The sequence below is a fragment of the Carassius carassius genome, chromosome 7 (assembly GCF_963082965.1).
Source record: "Carassius carassius chromosome 7, fCarCar2.1, whole genome shotgun sequence".
Taxonomy (NCBI): Eukaryota; Metazoa; Chordata; class Actinopteri; order Cypriniformes; family Cyprinidae; genus Carassius; species Carassius carassius.
Genome location: NC_081761.1, coordinates 2719038 through 2738065, shown reverse-complemented (window position 1 = coordinate 2738065; position 19028 = coordinate 2719038). Strand labels below are relative to the sequence as shown.

General features: G+C 39.4%; 1 protein-coding gene across 1 annotated transcript in view; it reads left to right on the top strand.

Annotated features, from left to right (window-relative positions):
* The window catches only part of LOC132143366 (glypican-5-like), a 163234-nt gene extending 156212 nt beyond the window's left edge, over positions 1–7022 (top strand). Inside the window, exon 8 of the mRNA XM_059553523.1 lies at positions 6166–7022. Coding sequence (XP_059409506.1) covers positions 6166–6308 — 143 coding nt within the window. The 3' untranslated portion in view covers positions 6309–7022. The remainder of the gene's footprint in view (positions 1–6165) is intronic.
* The last annotated feature ends 12006 nt before the right edge of the window (positions 7023–19028 follow it).

Below are 19028 nucleotides of genomic sequence, written 5' to 3'. Positions count from 1 at the left end.
ACCTACGGCACGCGTACCAACAGTGGCACGCAGAGGGATAATCGCTGGCACGCAAGCAATAAGGAAAACTGTATAATGACGTACAGTTTGATGTAATAACTTCTCATAGTCACACAGCCTGTTAGGAGCTACAAATACTATTAAAGTGTGAGAATTAACTTGCATGGATGCACGTGCAAACACTGCACATACTAGGTGCTTCAGATCAAAGCCTCAGTCTAACAGCACTCGTCAATGTCAAAATGACTGAGATGGCCAATCAGATCAAAGTAGGCGGGGTTTACTGTTCACAGAAGCAGAGCGCGAAGCGTCAGTTTAACGTTAAAGAGAGTGAGGTAAGATGAAGCTGCAAATCAATTAACATTCGTCAACTTTTAATAATACGTTTTACCATAGAAATGTTAAATGACCTAAAGCTATATCCAGTGATGAAAAATTTTCTGAAATATGGCCATTTTGAGAGAAAGAAAGTGGGGGGGGGGGGTAAATTGTCTCTCTCTGCAGACAATGAAGCGATTTTGCCCCTTTGTTGTTGAGAAATATAATGTAGCGATTCAGTATCGATTAATAAAAGTAGCGTGACAACACTCATAGGTTTATGAGCTTCTGAATGCTACTTTTTGCACAGCACGATCTCAGATCTCTGTGTGCGAGTGGTGTGTGTGTGTGTGTCTGTGTGTAAACGTTCATCAATTAAAGCAGTGCATTAACGTTGATTAAACGTTAAAAAAACTTTTTTTTATCGTATAATAAAAAATTGTGTATGTACCGTTTAAATACAGAATTATATCGGGGTGTGGGGGGGGGGGCTGTGCACACTTGGCACAGTGGTTAACCATAAAAATAAAAAATGGCACGTCATGCCGAAAAGGTTGCTGATCCCTGAGTTATATTATAGCCAAAAAAAAATAGCAAGACATATATTGTTTTTAGTATTTTATAATACATTATTTTACTATAAAATGACTATAAATTTCACTATATAATGTATTAATTAAAATTGAATAATTATTTTATTAGTTAATAATATTAGAAAACATTATTATTAATAAATACGAAATAATTATTACATAAATGTATGATTGGTTGTTCATTATGTATGAACATAATTTATGATTTCCCCATGTCATATTCATTAATTATATTACATACTAAATATTTAGTTTTAATAATAAGAGTAATTTAATAATAAAATAATTGTGGTTGTTGCTGTTGTTATTAAATAATTATGTATATACTGTGTGTATATATATATTTAAAATGGACATGCAATTGCATTTTAAACTCAAATTCTTAACACCAAATCTGGATGTCATCACAGCCTTAGAATTAAATGGGTTATAAATGATTTCTCTCTCGACTATGGAGCATGATTTCTGGAAGGATTATGCTGTTTGTGTTTTGTTCGTTTGGCTCTATTATTCCTGCGTATCTAAATGTTCACAGTTGTGGAGTTTCTTTCCGGTTTGTTCTGCATTTCACACTGAATGCATTCCTGGCACATTATTTAATGGAGAACATATGAATAAATTCATCATCAACAAAGAAGTTCTTGGGATTATAGTTGCAGTGCTGGAAACGTTTACATTGCTCCCCATGAAACTGCTGGATGTGTTGCTTTGAGATGACATCTGTGAACGGTTTTGCATGTGTGAATCCAGTAAAAAAACTTGTGAGATGACAAACTTGAGTGCGTTAATGCATTTGCATATTGCATATATGCATAAACTGAAAGGTTTGCATGCATGTTTCTCTGTGTTTAAGAATTGGCATGTAGAGTAAGACACAGCTCACTTCCTGCGTCCCCACCCACGACTGCCTCTTTATTCTGCTCTTTTTCTTCCCGGTGGTTGTGTTATTGATCATTGTTCTCTGAGGTCCGAGAGATTTAACTTGCATTGATTTTACATCAGCCTCCAACTTTGTCTTTGCTGCATTATCTGAGCCTCTTCTGGCGCTAATGCTCGTTTTATGGCATTTGTTTAGGCCGACACCGACACGTGTTTTTATATTTCTGTCCCTGAAGCGGCTGGAGAGAATCAGCTGGGACAAAAAGGACATCAGGTTCACTGTCTAACTATACAAAGAGATGACTGTATCGCTACAGAAGCACAGCAAAACTCCTCTGTTTGCTAACGTACTCATAGTTTCTCATAGTTTCTCAAAAATTGTTTCTGGTCATGTTTAAAGTGAATATGACATGGGAAAATAGACTAGAATTAGTATTGGATTAGTATTTATTTCTGTATTTCTTAATAATCATAATTAATTTCAAATGCAATATGTTTTATATAAAATGTATTAAATATAATAACTTATTTACAATGTAAATCATGTTTATACTGTAAATAATGAAGCGTTATACTTTATTAATAATTAATCATACAATGTTTTTTGTTGGTTTTATTTTCTATTCTTATTCAGAATTATTTTGTATTAATAATACTTATAATAATGACTATTTAATAATTATTTGGTGTTAGTAATCACAAAAAAGTGTTGCTGTTCTTTTTTATAATTATTTAGTATTCATAATAATTAATAAATGTTGCTGTGTTATAATTAAATAATATGATAATATTAATAATTGTATTTGATAATAATTTAATTAATTTAATTGTATTATTTATAATAGTTCATCTTAATATATTTAATCATTATTAATAATTGTAAACATTATTAATATTAACAATTAATAATAAAAAGTTGTTGTGGCATGTTGTTGCAGTTATTAAATATTAATAATGTAATAGTTTAGCTAATCCAACTGCAAAAGTCGTGCTTTGCACTTTAAATACTAAGATTTTCTCATCACTTTGCAATTTTTGAATGTTAATTGTAATTTGTAGTCCATCCAAAGCAGGTCACAAATTGCACTGTGGCCCAATGTGTCTTCAAAACATGCATGTTGTACTTTTAGAATGGACAATTGATTAATGGTTGATTAAAAGCGATCATTTGGCCCATTCCTTTGGACCCCTGAGCTAAATTGTAATTGGAAAGATATTGATTGTGGCCTTTAACCAGCCACTGAGATGCATTTGTCGTTATTGGCTTCTCTGGCCTCATCTGAGCGCGTTTGTCTTTACTCTCGGTCTGATATGCATTCTGTCCATGTCCAGAAAGTAATCAGCAGGAGCTCTCAGATTACGCCTGCCAATCTTCGGTCTTCCTGCACCGCTGTGCTGAGACGGAGGAGAGCAGGGATGCATGGGAGGAGACGGGTCATCACTCTTGTCTTCCTCTCCCTAATGTTGTCTGACACAGGTCCAGAGGGACAGAGGAATCAGGCCAGCACTCGTAATGACCAGCACAGCTGCGCAACAGTCACGCATGCTGCATCAGAGCACCAAATGCAGAGATTGGCTTGAATCTGTGTGATCTTAATTGTTAGACGTCAAGCCAAACATGTTATTAAAGTGGCTCTGGTTTTGCTTTGGACATAAAGCGACATCTCAATGTGGAACTCTAATTGTATGTGTTTGACTTTGAGCAGTTTTTGAGGATGAGAGCATGTCACACACCCTGTCCATCTTGACATCTATCTGATTTAACCGAGTGACAGATTCATTTGCTCAGATATCGCCACGTTTGATTGGACAGACAGTCCTTGACATGAGATGAGTCTTCTCTTCCCTTTGTAAAATATTACATGAATTGTTGCATACATATGTATGTTACATATTGTATTGTTACATATTATTTATATTTACATATTATTATTTATACTGTAAGTACGTGTGTGTGGGGGGGATATATATTTATAATAGATTTCTTGATACACACACACATATATATATATATATATATATATATATATATATATATACAGTATATAGACACTCAAAATGTACATGGTACTACCATAGTATCAATGTATTTATTTATTTAATATATTATTTATAAATATATTATTTATTTTTAAATGCGTTTACATCAATGTTAATTTGCAAGAACAATTATTAACTCTTAACTTTCAGTGATAGGTGAGTTCTAGAATTGATTGTTTATGAACATAAATGACAAAGAAGGCATATTAAAAGTCGACATAAGCATGTGAGGTCGTTGATTGTCAGATCCCATAGTCGGTTTACAAAAAGACATCCTACAATATATCTGCTTTTGTTCTTCTGATGTGAAGAGCTGCCAGAATCAGAGGCTCAGTCCGTTCTGTTCATCTTTGTTTGCTCTGCGTGTTCTCTAAGCTGTGCTAGACTTTGAAGAGCCCCAGGATTTGTGCCTCGACTGCCATCGGATGCGAGCGCTTCTGAAGATGCACGAGGATCGATGTCTTGAGTCGGACCAGCGGGCTGCCAAATATCCCATGTGTGTCTCGGATCAGCCCTTTAAAATGACCGTCTGGGGACATCAGAGCAGAGGATCGATATCTGCTTAATTTTAGTCCACACAGATTTATTTGACAAAAGCTCAACCATGATTTGTGGCTCTTTGAGGGAGACATGTCAATGGTTTTCGGTCACCCTATATGCTCCTTTTATAAGTCCTTTCACTCTTTGAATATGTATAGACCCTTCCGTACTGTGTTATTAATGCATTCTGTTTTGCCAAGCAAATTCAAACATAAATATTCCCAAGCAGTCTAATGCCAAGAAATGTGAGCAGTTCTTGTCTTGAATGATTCTTTGGGGGTTAAAAAAGTATGTGCAACGTCCAAACAAAATGGTAGGAAATATTTAGAGCTCTTTTGTTGAGAGCAGGATCCTGCTGAGGGACGCTTGAAATGTTTGGCTGGTGAAGCTCCTCTGGCAGGAACGCTGGGAAACTATGCATGAGTACTTTGTTATATACTTGACAGCATCCGTTATGTACATCTATTTGATTGAGATTTTAAAGCTCAGATGGATACGCTGAATGTATGTTGAAAACATACACATCCTTTTTGTTGAAAAACTCGCAACTAACCAGTTGCCTGATGTTTTCTATAAGCTATGTTGGAATATGATTATTAATTATTCTTTGCAAGCCAACAATGTCTTTAATTCAATTGGGAAACATTTGAGCCCTAATTTTAAGATATAGGGCATGCATGCATTCAGTTATTTCAAAGGAATAATTCACTCCAAAAGGAAATTGCTGAATATTTACTCACCCATAGGCCATTCGAGATGTAGATGAGTTTGATTCTTCATGGCAACAGATTTGGGGATATGTACTGATTTGCATTCCATCACTTGCTCAACAATGGAGTGAATGGGTGCTGTCAGAATGAGAGTCCAAACAGCTGATGAAAACATCACAATAATCCACAAGCAATCCACACCACTCCACATCCATCAGTTAATGTCTTGTGAAGTGAAAACCTGTGTGTTTGTAAGAAACAAATCCATCACTAAGATGTTTTTAACTTCTAACCATTGCTTCCAACTAAAATGTCAGTCCTCTATCCGTAATAACGCTTCCTCCAGTGATAAAGCCCATCTCTTGTTGTCCTCACATCAAAATCATTTTTTTAGGACTGATTAGGACTGATTGTTTTCTCTTGTGAATTGTGCTTAAGCTGTGCATATTTATCTCTTGATTCAGACAAAATGCCTTTTCTTACTGGAGAAAGTGTGTTATGGATATGGACTCAAATTTTAGCCTGAATTAACAGTTTAATGTTATGTCTTGATGGATTTGTTTCTTACAAAGACATCTTTTCACTTCTCAAGATGTTAACTGATCGACTGGAGTGGTGTGGATTACTTGTGGATTATTGTGATGTTTTTATCAGCTGTTAGGACTCTCATTCTGACGGCACCCATTCACTGCAGAGGATCCATTGGTGAGCAAGTGATGGAATGCAACATTTCTACAAATCTACAAACTATGTACATCAGGTGTGAAAAAAATCATGAGAAATCCAATTTAGTTAAAATCCAATCATGTTGCCTCATAAACCAAATAAATGTTTGTTTTGTGATTTAGGTTTTTTTCTATTCTTCATTAGCAGTTTGTCATGTACGCTTGTTTTTAAAAACATGATTATTTAATCACGACTCAAATGTAGGAACTTCCCAGGAACACTTGATAGTGATGTTGAATTGTTTTTGATCTGGCTATCCTCATTCCTCATCACATTGAAAACACATGCTTTGAATAAACCCATCTGATCAGTTCACTTCTGGTGCAACGACTCACATTTTTCTTTCTTTTCTCTTGCAGGGACACCGGAAAATACCAACAATCACCGATACCATCACCCACAAAGCAAAGGCTTTGATCAGATGAATTCTGGCACAAGAGGAGCACAAACCGTCCCGCTGGCTCTGGTCTCGATATGTGCGTTTGCGCTGTTGTCAGGGTAACAGCAGCCAACTGGGTCTAAACCCCAGTCTCAAGACTGCTTTTCACACTGTTTTTTCAGAAAGAAAAGGAAAACGTGCCAGCTTTTAAAACATTGAGGTTGAAATTCCAGCGAGGAGATGTTCTTGAATGGAAACTGATCGTACAAATTGATGCAATGAGAACTGAAGATGACCTGAGAGTTAAAAATAAGAAAAAAAACTGTCCTTTCAAAAACCTTTTTAATCACAAAGTGTTTCTATCATAAATATAACAGGCTACTAGATATTCTGCCAACACTTTACTGCCTTGAATAATGTCTTTTCTACAGGGTTCAGAGCAACACATTCAGAGAAAAAAATTAATTAAATTCTTTAATGATGTATATTCAAAAAATTGTTGTGAGCTGAAATAAGCACTGCACGTATCAGCATTTTATTTTTTGTTTCTTTGTTTTTGTTTTTTTTATAGAAATGATGCAATATTTCTGATGTCACATACTGCTTTATGAATACGTCTCGGTACCATGTACCTAAATGACCTCCTTTTTTCAGCATTTTTAAATGTACTGTTTTTTTTCTTTTCATCTTAAATGGCGTATGACGCACCTTAACAAAGTGTATAAAGAAGTTTTGAGTTACTATGTATTTATTCTTGGTTACAGAGTGACATTAAACAGATAATGAAACTAAACATCTGCCACGTGAAGTTGAATGCATGGAAAATATGATCACTTTTTTTAAATATAGCAATATTTTATGGTAAGGTTTCATTTGTTAGCATTAACATGAACTAAAGGTGAGTGATACTTTAATCAATCTTAAGCTTAATGTTAATTTCAGCATTTGTTAATAAATATCTTCAAACGGTGCATCAGTTAACATTACTTACTGCACTGTGTACTATTGAGCAATGAACAAATTGTTACCACTGTTATTTACTAGTAATAGTAATATGATTTTTAACTAGTTTTATAAATGAGGGTGTTTTCTAGGGCTGGGTACAAAAAAAATCAAAATCTTGATATTAATCTATTCTTCTTTTTAGGGAAAGATATTGATTCTTAAATACAAGGAATCGTTATGTCTAGGCTGTTTTCAGTTAATGGACTGAATGTTGCCTTCAACGGAACGTCCCATCCAATATATCGCAATAAGTCTCAGATTTAAAATTCTATTCATGGTTTTGCAATATTCAAACAATAAATGCAGTTTTGGTGCTGTTTAATGTGGAGTGACAGATTTCTGAAGCACCTTAGCTCAACAGACCGCACGTGAAATGATCATCTCCTCCACATTAATACCAGTTTCAACACGAAATAAACATGACTAAACATCCGAAGGTAATTTACAAGAAAGAGTACAACTTTACAATCCATATCCTGCAATTGCTCAATCAGTGTTTCAGCTGTGCAAAGACCTCAATAAAATGTCTTGAAAAAGAATGTCACATAATGTCACAGTTACCTCGGAAAAACATATTTGGTGACTATAAACTCATTAGTTTATAGAAAAAAATAAACTATAGAGGGGCATTTTGCTAAATACTGTATATGCACCATACACCATTCATTATACATTTTCTGTTCTTCAGTGTTTAATTTATGTTTGAATAAATCCATCAAGATTTTATGACTGCCACCATTATTGTTATGTAAAAAAATAAAAAATAAAAAAAGTAATTGAAGTAGAAATATTATGTAATTGTAACTTTATTATTTTAAAAACTTAAGTGAAATTTTAACATCAGTTTATTTTAACATTCAATGTTATAGTAATGTAGGCCCAACTGACTCTAATGTATATTTTACAGCATTAGTTGAGAGATTTTTTGTTCTGTACCTGATATATACAGTATATACAGAATAATCATTAATGAATCGAATCGCAAGCTTGTGAATGAGCATCGAACCGTAAAATTCAGGTAAAAATCCAGCCCTAGTGTTTTCTATGATACTTGTTTTTCACTACAGAATAAAAAAATAAGAAAGTTAACTGCGACTTTTATTTCACAATCCTGAGTTTATATTTTACAATTCTGACTTTATTTCTCATAACTGGTCTAGGAATATAAACACAGAACTGCAGAAACACTGGAAAAAGTGAGAATTCTAAGATAAAATGTGCAACTACCTTTGTATTGTTTATTTCATTGCAAAAAAAATAAAAATAAAGATGCAGTTGCGATTTGCAAATTCAAAATTAAAAGGAAAAAAATACGAATTGTTATATGTAAACTTGGAAGTGCGGGGGGGGGGGGGGTCTGAATTGTGAGTTTATATCTTGCAATTCTTACAGTTTCTTTACAGTTTTAGAGTTTGTCTCAGTTCTGAGTTTGTCTTGCTATTCTGAGTTAGTCTCACAATTCTGAATTACTTATAATTCTGAGTTTGTCTCACAATTCTGAGTTTGTCTCACAATTCTGAGTTAGTCTCACAATTCTGAATTTCTCATAATTCTGAGTCTGTCTCACAATTCTGAGTTAGTCTCACAATTCTGAGTTTGTCTTACAATTCTGAGTTTGTCTCATAATTCGAAATTTCTCTAAATTCTGAGTTTGTCTTGCTATTCTGAGTTTGTCTTGCTATTTTGAGTTTGTCTCACAATTCTGAGTTTGTCTCACAATTCTGAGTTAGTTTCACAATTCTGAATTTCTCATAATTATGAGTCTGTCTCACAATTCTGAGTTTGTCTCACAATTCGAAATTTCTCTTAATTCTGAGTTTGTCTTGCTATTCTGAGTTTGTCTCACAATTCTGAGTTTGTCTCACAATTCTGAGTTAGTCTCACAATTCTGAATTTCTCATAATTCTGAGTCTGTCTCACAGTTCTGAGTTAGTCTCACAATTCTGAGTTTGTCTTACAATTCTGAGTTTGTCTCACAGTTCTGAATTTCTCATAATTCTGAGTTTGTCTCACAATTCTGAGTTTGTCTCACAATTCCGAGTTAGTCTCACAATTCTGAATTTCTCATAATTCTGAGTCTGTCTCACAATTCTGAGTTAGTCTCACAATTCTGAGTTTGTCTTTCAATTCTGAGTTTGTCTCACAATTCGAAATTTCTCTTAATTCTGAGTTTGTTTTGCTATTCTGAGTTTGTCTCACAATTCTGAGTTAGTCTCACAATTCTGAATTTCTCATAATTCTGAGTTTATCTCAAAATTCTGAGTTAGTCTCACAATTCTGAATTTCTCATAATTCTGAGTCTGTCTCACAATTCTGAGTTTGTCTTACAATTCTGAGTTTGTCTCACAATTCGAAATTTCTCTTAATTCTGAGTTTGTCTCACAATTCTGAGTTTGTCTTACAATTCTGAGTTTGTCTCAGAATTCTAAATTTCTCTTAATTCTGAATTTGCCTCACAATTCTGAGTTTGTCTCACAAGTTTTTCTTACAATTCTGTTGTACAGCAATAGTAACAAAAAACATTACATTTTAACAGAAGTCATGACCATTGAGAAATGTGGACAAAATAAGGCACAGTATCAGGTCCTGCTCATCATTATTTCTCATTGAATATCAGAAATATGTCACATTATGGAAGTAAATGTGTTGTTTATGTCATTTAATCCTGACTCAACTAGACAAAATGCATCATTTATCTTCAGCACTGAAGGAGCAGGAGAGGATTTGAGACTATTAAATGCACACCTTCCTCTTGTGTACTGCAGTCTCAGAGCTCCAAGAGAAGATAAATACAGTATAATCATTCATTTCATCTCCTGTTCTCTCACAGCTCTTTCTGACAATGGAAACTGTGCCCAAAACGGTCAACTGAACTCATTAATATACTGCCAAATCTCAGGATGCTCAAGTTTTTTTTTTTCTTTTATTGAAGAGCTTCAAAGGGCTCCTCAGAGGACTGTGAAAGATCTTTCCTTCTGAGTTTTTCTACTAGTGTTCAGGATCTTCAAATTACTTATGCACTCTGTGGCACTTCTGATGAAAAAAGCAGAAGACTCGTGACATACATTTTAAACCCTTCCCACTTTTAGCCATTTTAATTTTTGTATTTCTCTTCACGAGGAACATATCCATCTATAGACCTACACATTTACAGAGACTTATCATCTTAAACTGGTGTTTCTCCATGCTTTTTGAAGACATTCGATAACTTCAAAGCGGCACCATTTTTTTTTTTTTACTTTCTTTAAGAGGTACTCAAAGAACAGAATTGTACTTACTTTTAGATCATTGTAAGGTTATGTAAATGCACTGTTGAAAAACAGTACAAATTATATTTCATTTTCATCCATTATATTATATTATATTATATTATATTATATTATATTATATTATATTATATTATATTATATTATATTATATTATGTTATGTTATGTTATATTATATTATATTATATTATATTATATTATATTATATTATATTATATTATGCATAAAATATAATTAATTGTCCAATTTAACCAATGATTAAATCATGGTTTTAATTATTTAAATAAAATTATATTATATTAATATAATATATATATTGTATTATATTATATTATATTATATTATGACATATTATAATATTATATTTACTTTATAAATGTATAATTATAATAAATGTATAATTTTAATTTGAACATATTTTATAACATTTTCATACAGGGATGAAGTGACAATTTACTTTTTTCCGTCTGTTTTGACAGAATTAGAATAGAAGTTGATCTCTCACTTCAACGGCAAGTGTAGTGCATGACTCAACAGAAATGAAGGATTAATTGACATTATGCCTGAAATTTGAGCCAAAGCAGCGGATTTCTGTCCTGTTCTCAGGAATTAAGGTCAGAGTGGAGGAGCTCGAGAGATTTAGACTCTTGCTCTTGTTTACGACAAACAACTGACGCACACTCACACGACCCGAAACATTCAATGGCTGTTTCCACATGAGAAAATCTGCAGTTTAAGTGTGCTTCTAAAATAAAGCTGCTCTCTCATGAATTTCCAGTCATAAGGAGGCAAGCGCTGCTCTCTCGGGACTCTCCAGGGGCCTCAAACTGCAGGGTGGTAACAACCAGCCGACTGCGAGCTTGTTGTGTAATTCCCCATGTGTACGTTTGATACATCTCTTCCCTGTCTGTCACTGATGTATCTGTGGAAAGACACTCAAATCCAGTCTGCCTCCAGACCTCTGGGGCATTGCAGGTCTTTTTCCAGACGTCTCTAGCCCACCTGTTTGTTGAATACATACAGGATTGGTATGAAATGAACAGAATGGATTGGCCTTAACATTTTGCCACTCCTTTTCCAATTATTTTATGCTATTATTTGATGCCGCTAACAAGTTGTTTATTTTTATAGTGACGTTTATTGATGTCACAAACCAGTTGTTTTTCTAGTACTGTTTAGTGATGTTATTAACCAGTTGTTTGCTTTTATAGTGACATTTAGTGATGTCACTAACCAGTTGTTTATTTTTATAGTGATGTTCAGTGATGTTACTAACCAGTTTTATTTTTCTAGGACTGTTTAGTGATGTTATTTACCATTTGTTTGTTTTTATAGTGACGTTTAGTGATACCACCAACGAGTTGTTTGTTTTTATAGTGACGTTTAGTGATGTCACTAACCAGTTGTTTGTTTTTATAGTGATCTTTAGTGATACCACTAACCAGTTGTTTGTTTTATAGTGACGTTTAGTGATGTTATTTACCAGTTGTTTGTTTTTATAGTGACGTTTATTGATACCACTAACCAGTTGTTTGTTTTTATAGTGACGTTTAGTGATGCCACTAACCAGTTGTTTGTTTTTATAGTGACGTTTAGTGATGTCACTAACCAGTTGTGTGTTTTTATAGTGACGTTTAGTGATGTCACTAAACAGTTGTTTGTTTTTATGGTGACGTTTAGTGATGTCACTAAACAGTTGTTTGTTTTTATAGTGACGTTTAGTGATGCCACTAACCAGTTGTTTGTTTTTATTGTGACGTTTAGTGATGTCACTAAACAGTTGTTCGTTTTTATAGTGACGTTTAGTGATGTCACTAACCAGTTGTTTGTTTTTATAGTGACGTTTAGTTATGTCACTGACCGGTTGTTTGTTTTTATAGTGAGGTTTAGTGATGTCACTAACTGGTTGTTTGTTTTTATAGTGACGTTTAGTTATGCCACTAACCGGTTGTTTGTTTTTATTGTGACGTTTAGTTATGCAACTAACAGGTTGTTTGTTTTTATTGTGACGTTTAGTTATGCCACTAATCGGTTGTTTGTTTTTATAGTGACATTTAGTTATGCAACTAACCACTTGATTGTTTTTATTGTGACGTTTAGTTATGCCACTAACCGGTTGTTTGTTTTTATTGTGACGTTTAGTTATGCCACTAACCAGTTTTTGTTTTTATAGTGACGTTTAGTGTTGCCACTAACCAGTTTTTGTTTTTATAGTGACGTTTAGTGTTGCCACTAACCAGTTTTTGTTTTTATAGTGACGTTTAGTGATGCCACTAACCAGTTTTTGTTTTTATAGTGACGTTTAGTGATGCCACTAACCAGTTTTTGTTTTTATAGTGAAGTTTACTGATGCCACTAACCAGTTTTTGTTTGATGTTTAGTGATGTCACTAACCAGTTTTTGTTTTTATAGTGATGTTTAGTGATGTCACTATCCAGTTTTTGTTTTTATAGTGACGTTTAGTGATGTCACTAACCAGTTGTTTGTTTTTATAGTGACGTTTAGTGATGTCACTAACCAGTTGTTTGTTTTTATAGTGAGGTTTAGTTATGCCACTAACCAGTTTTTGTTTTTATAGTGATGTTTAGTGATGCCACTAACCAGTTTTTGTTTTTATAGTGACGTTTAGTGTTGCCACTAACCAGTTTTTGTTTTTATAGTGACGTTTAGTGATGCCACTAACCAGTTTTTGTTTTTATAGTGAAGTTTACTGATGCCACTAACCAGTTTTTGTTTTATAGTGATGTTTAGTGATGTCACTAACCAGTTTTTGTTTTTATAGTGATGTTTAGTGATGTCACTAACCAGTTTTTGTTTTTATAGTGACATTTAGTGATGTCACTAACTGGCTCTCTGAAGATAACCTGCTCTAAAGTAGTATCTGCAAGGACTGGGATTGGGAACCGCTGCACTAACCAGTTGTTTTTGTAATGCTATTTAGAGATGTCACTAACCAGTACTTTATTTTTCTAGTGGCGTATTGTAGTGATGCATTTTTCCAGTCCTTTTTTTGTTATGTTTTCTGGTGCTGTTCAGTGAGGTCACTAACCATATGTTTTTTTTTCTATTGATGTCAATAACCTGTAGTTCCCTTTCAAGGGAACTTCGAACTGCGTCCTCTGAGGGGACACTATGGGGAACACCTCGTCGTGACCCGTGTCTGAAGCATACTTTGAAAAACGCCAACGTGTTGGCCGGCGACAGCCTCTGACGTCACTACCAGCGCGACTATAAATACGCGCCCGTAGGACCCGTCAATATCTTCTTCGTCTTCAGTTGACTGTTTTGTTTGAAGCGTGCATCTGAGAAACGACCAAAACGGTAAGAGCGATCTATTACTGTTTTCATCATGGCTTCCACTAGCAAGGCGTTTAGACAGTGTGTGCATCCGTGTCAGCGTTATCTGACACCCGATGACACGCACACTCTTTGCGTCTCTTGTTTGGGCGAAGAGCACGTGCGCGATGTCCTTGAGGGGGCGGTCTGCGTGCACTGCGAGCGTTTCTCTCTGAGAAAGCTCCACTCTCGTTTGTCTCTCTTTTCGAGGAAAGAGGGACAGCCATCTGGATCCCGCGGCTCAGGTCCCGCCGTTGCCGAGGCACGGAGGAGAATGAGCTCGTGGGGATCACAAATGGATCTCGCTGAGGGGTGTAGAGAGGGACCTTCCTTTTCACACTCTCCGGCGGCGAACGAGAGCGAACTTCGGGAGGCAGATGTGGTATCATTAACCCATTCTGACACTGAAGTTAGTGCTCTGCTGGGTTCTACCCAGGAAGAGCAGGAGATGTCTGAGAGTGGTGAAGAAGCTGAGGCTGAGCCTTCTCAATCCTCCTGTCCCGTGTATGAGGAGCTGTTAGAGGTTATGGATCGCGCCACGGCAAAATTAGATTTGCCATGGAAGCGTGCCAGCAAGGTGGCGCCACGAGGTCGCCTCGCTGAGCGGTACTTGTCTGACCATAGCCCTCCAGCCCAGGTGAGCCTTCCATTCTTGCCTGACTTACATGCAGAAGTCGAAAAGGAATGGAAGAGGCCGTTTTCCTCTCGCATCCACCGGTTTCAGCATACGAGCTATGCTAATATCGAGGGCTTGCATGAGAACGGCTATGAGAGGATGCCCCTTGTAGAAGAGACGCTGGCTTGCTATCTCTCTGTGGGGCAAACATCCTCTCTTAAATCTCCCGCTTTGCCATCTAAGCCCCTCCAAGATACATCCCGCTTAAATGGCAGGTCATACGCGGCAGCCGGTCAGGCTGTGGCTTCACTGCACATGATGGCGGTGCTCCAGGCCTACCAGGCTGACCTGCTGAAGGACCTGGATACAGGTGAGGGCCTTTCACCTGACCAGGTAGCCGAGCTGCGCCGCACCACAGACCTCTCTCTCCGAGCTACCCAGCAGGCCGCCTCCGCCATGGGCAGGTCTATGGCGGCCATGGTGGTGACGGAGAGACATCTGTGGGTGAACCTGGCTGACATCGGGAAGGAAGAAAGGGGGTTTCTTCTCGATGCTCCGGTCTCGCCTTCTGAGCTTTTTGGTACCTCCGTCGAGATGGTGGTCGGGAAGTTCAGGGAGGCAAGGGCGTGCTCAGCGGCCTTTAAATCCTTCATTCCACGAAGGTCCAGGTCCGAGCCCGAGCAACTCAGGGGTCCTGGCCCATCTCGATCTGAGGGTCGTAGAAGGGCGCAGAAGGCTAGTGTTGCGGCTCGCGCTCCTCCCCCGCCTAAGGGCAGGGGCAAGAGGAACCGCGGGTCACGGAGCGGTAAGCAGGGTCTGAGGGACGTGATTCGGACGAGGCAGCGTCCTCGCCGGGTCAGAACGGTAGGATGACCTAGTAGCTCCGGATGTTTTTAACCTCTGTTTTTTGTCCTCCCCTTCCTAATTCCCCTGTAGCCACCAGCTTTCCACCTGATCGAGGTTAGGTGGACGGTCTCTCACATAACAGTCTCCTTTCTGGACCTATGATGTTTTGGTTGGTTCTATGTTCATAGCAACCGCCTTACTGACGGTCCGGACCAGAAGGGGGCGCCCCGCAGCGGGACTCCAGTACAGGAGGGTGGGTGAGTAGGTAACCCTTGCTCTACCTGTTTATGGACGTTATGTTGCTGGTGGTTATATGTCTACTAACAATCTCTGTGAGTTTCCTTTACAGTAGCTAGGTGGCCAAAGAATTGGCACAGCACTGCAGGGAATTCCATAGATGTCCAGCCAGGTCACCCTGAGGGGCCGCCTGGCGCATCCGGGGAGGTGGTGGTTACGGCAAGAAGCTCTGTATTTACTGCCTCAGGTGATGCTCCCCTCGCCTAGAAAAGAGGGTTGGAGCTCACCGCTCCCGTGCGATCCAGCGCCTCTGCGATGCTTGGGAACCTCTCTGTACACACGCTTGCCTGTGTACTTTCTCAAAGCCACATAGTGGTCAGTGTGCACGTTAACGCTTTGCGCACTGTCTGAAATCCACGTAAAGTGGTAAGTGTGCACGCAAGACTCTGCGCACTTTCTGAAATCCACATAAAGTGGTAAGTGTGCACGCATGACTTTGCGCACTTTCTAAAATCCTGTATGGTAGGGGTTACGCGCTTCGCTTCGTTCCCTTTCTTGTGATGATTAGCCCTGGGTTCCATGGGCTTCATTCAACCAGTGTGTATTTGTTATACACCTCAAGCATCGCTTCCCTTAACATGAGGGGCTGGGTGGACTCCCACATATTGTGGTTATCAGGTGGTAGGCTTCATCAGGCCTCCCTGATGGTGAGCTCCCACATACTGTGGTTGCCAGGTAGTAGGCCTCACCAGGCCTCCCTGGAGATTTGGCTCCCACATACGGTGCGTCTCCACTAAATAGCATATTGTGGTTTTCAGATAGTAGGCTTCACCAGGTCTCTCTGAAGGTGAGCTCCCACGTTCGGTGGTCGCCAGGTAGTAGGCCTCACCAGGCCTCCCTGGAGATTTAGCTCCCACATACTATGCGTTTCCACGGAATAGCATGTTGTGGCTTTTTCAGATAGTAGGCTTCACCAGGTCTCTCTGAAGACGAGCTCCCACATACTGTGGTTGCCAGGTAGTAGGCCTCACCAGGCCTCCCTGGAGATTTAGCTCCCACATACTATGCGTTTCCACGGAATAGCATATTGTGGCTTTTTCAGATAGTAGGCTTCACCAGGTCTCTCTGAAGACGAGCTCCCACATACTGTGGTTGCCAGGTAGTAGGCCTCACCAGGCCTCCCTGGAGATTTAGCTCCCACATACTATGCGTTTCTACGGAATAGCACATTGTGGTTTTCAGATAGTAGGCTTCATCAGGTCTCTCTGAAGACGAGCTCCCACATACTGTGGTTGCCAGGTAGTAGGCCTCACCAGGCCTCCCTGGAGATTTAGCTCCCACATATTGTGCGTTCCACTAAATAGCACATTGTGGTTTTCAGATAGTAGGCTTCATCAGGTCTCTCTGAAGACGAGCTCCCACATACTGTGGTTGCCAGGTAGTAGGCCTCACCAGGCCTCCCTGGAGATTTAGCTCCCACATACTGTGCGTTTCCTAAAAAACGAGCTCCCGCGATTTGTGGTTGTCAGGTAGTAGGCCTCACCAGGCCTCCCTGGAGTTGAGTTCCATATTGCTTTCAGTTTCCACTGAGGTGGTTATCTGGTAACAGATAGTAGGCCTCTCTAGGCCTCTCTGTAGGTGAACTCCCACATATTGTGGTTATCAGGTAGCAGGCTTCACAGGCCTCTCTGAATGTGAGCTCCCACATACTGTGGTTGTCAGGTAACCTTTCAGTACACACGCTTGCCTGTGTACTTTCTCAAATCCACATGGTGGTCAGTGTGCACGTTAACGCTTTGTGCACTGTCTGAAATCCACGTAAAGTGGTAAGTGTGCACGCAAGACTCTGCGCACTTTCTGAAATCCACGTAAAGTGGTAAGTGTGCACGCAAGACTCTGCGCACTTTCTAAAATCCTGTATGGTAAGGGTTACGCGCTCCGCTTCGTTCCCTTTCTTGGGATGATTCGCCCCGGTGTTCCTTGGGCTTCATCCAACCAGTGTGTATTTGTTATACACCTCAAGCATCGCTTCCCTTAACATGAGGGGCTGGGTGGACTCCCACATATTGTGGTTGTCAGGTGGTAGGCTTCATCAGGCCTCCCTGATGGTGAGCTCCCACATACTGTGGTTGCCAGGTAGTAGGCCTCACCAGGCCTCCCTGGAGATTTAGCTCCCACATACTGTGCGTTTCCTAAATAGCGAGCTCCCGCGATTTGTGGTTGTCAGGTAGTAGGCCTCACCAGGCCTCCCTGGAGTCGAGTTCCATATTGCTTTCAGTTTCCACTGAGGTGGTTATCTGGTAACAGATAGTAGGCCTCTCTAGGCCTCTCTGTAGGTGAACTCCCACATTTTGTGGTTATCAGGTAGCAGGCTTCACAGGCCTCTCTGAATGTGAGCTCCCACATACTGTGGTTGTCAGGTAACCTTTCAGTACACACGCTTGGCTGTGTACTTTCTCAAATCCACATGGTGGTCAGTGTGCACGTTAACGCTTTGCGCACTGTCTGAAATCCACGTAAAGTGGTAAGTGTGCACGCAAGACTCTGCGCACTTTCTGAAATCCACGTAAAGTGGTAAGTGTGCACGCAAGACTCTGCGCACTTTCTAAAATCCTGTATGGTAAGGGTTACGCGCTCCGCTTTGTTCCCTTTCTCGGGATGATTCGCCCCGGTGTTCCTTGGGCTTCATCCAACCGGTGTGTACTTATTGTACACCCCAAGCCCCCTGAACTTGGGGGGGCTGTGTGGGCAATTCTCGGGTAGTTCAGCAGCGCTCCCCTTTTCTGAAAGGGTCACCTATGAGCATGCTGCTCGGAGCTCGGAGTCTTCCTCTCTTGGGAGACTGATTCCCGGGTCTTCAGAGCGCTCCAGTACCACATACTGTTTGAGACGCTCTGTGAGAGCAGGCATCCTGCTGGGGCAGGGGCTGAGGCCTCCAATTGCTCTGCTCCCGGGCCATTCTTCTACGAGCTGCTCTGACAGAGTCCCACGAGAACCCCTCCTTAGAACAGTATTTTAAATCCATGTTATGGTAAGTGTGCACGGGAGTCTTTGCGCACTTTCTAAAATCCACATTGTGGTAAGTTCGCACGCTAGTCTCTGCGTTCTTTCTAAAATCCCTAGATGGTAAGGGCTTCGCGCTGCTGCTTCGTGCCCTTTCTTGAGTTGGTTTAAGCCCCGTTCATCTTGGGCACCACTCCACCTAGGTATCCTCGGATACCTATCTAGAACAGGGCGCCGCTACTAGAGTGCTGTGGGGACAGCCCTTTCGGCAGGTTTTTGCGAAAGCTAGCAGTAGCCCCCTGTGTGACAGGCAAAGACTTGGTAGAGGAAAGTGCCAGGCTTTTAGCCGTATCCCTTTAAAGGAATCTCTGTGATTCCATGCCTTTAGCTCTACCCCGGGCCAGGGCCCTACAGGATAAGTTGGGTATGTAGTTTAGGCCTTTGGCCGTAAGGGATAATGTCATAAGGCAGCCGTCAGACCGTCCCAGGGGCGACTCCCGGTGAAGAGAAAAGCGGTAGAGTTGGTACTTAGT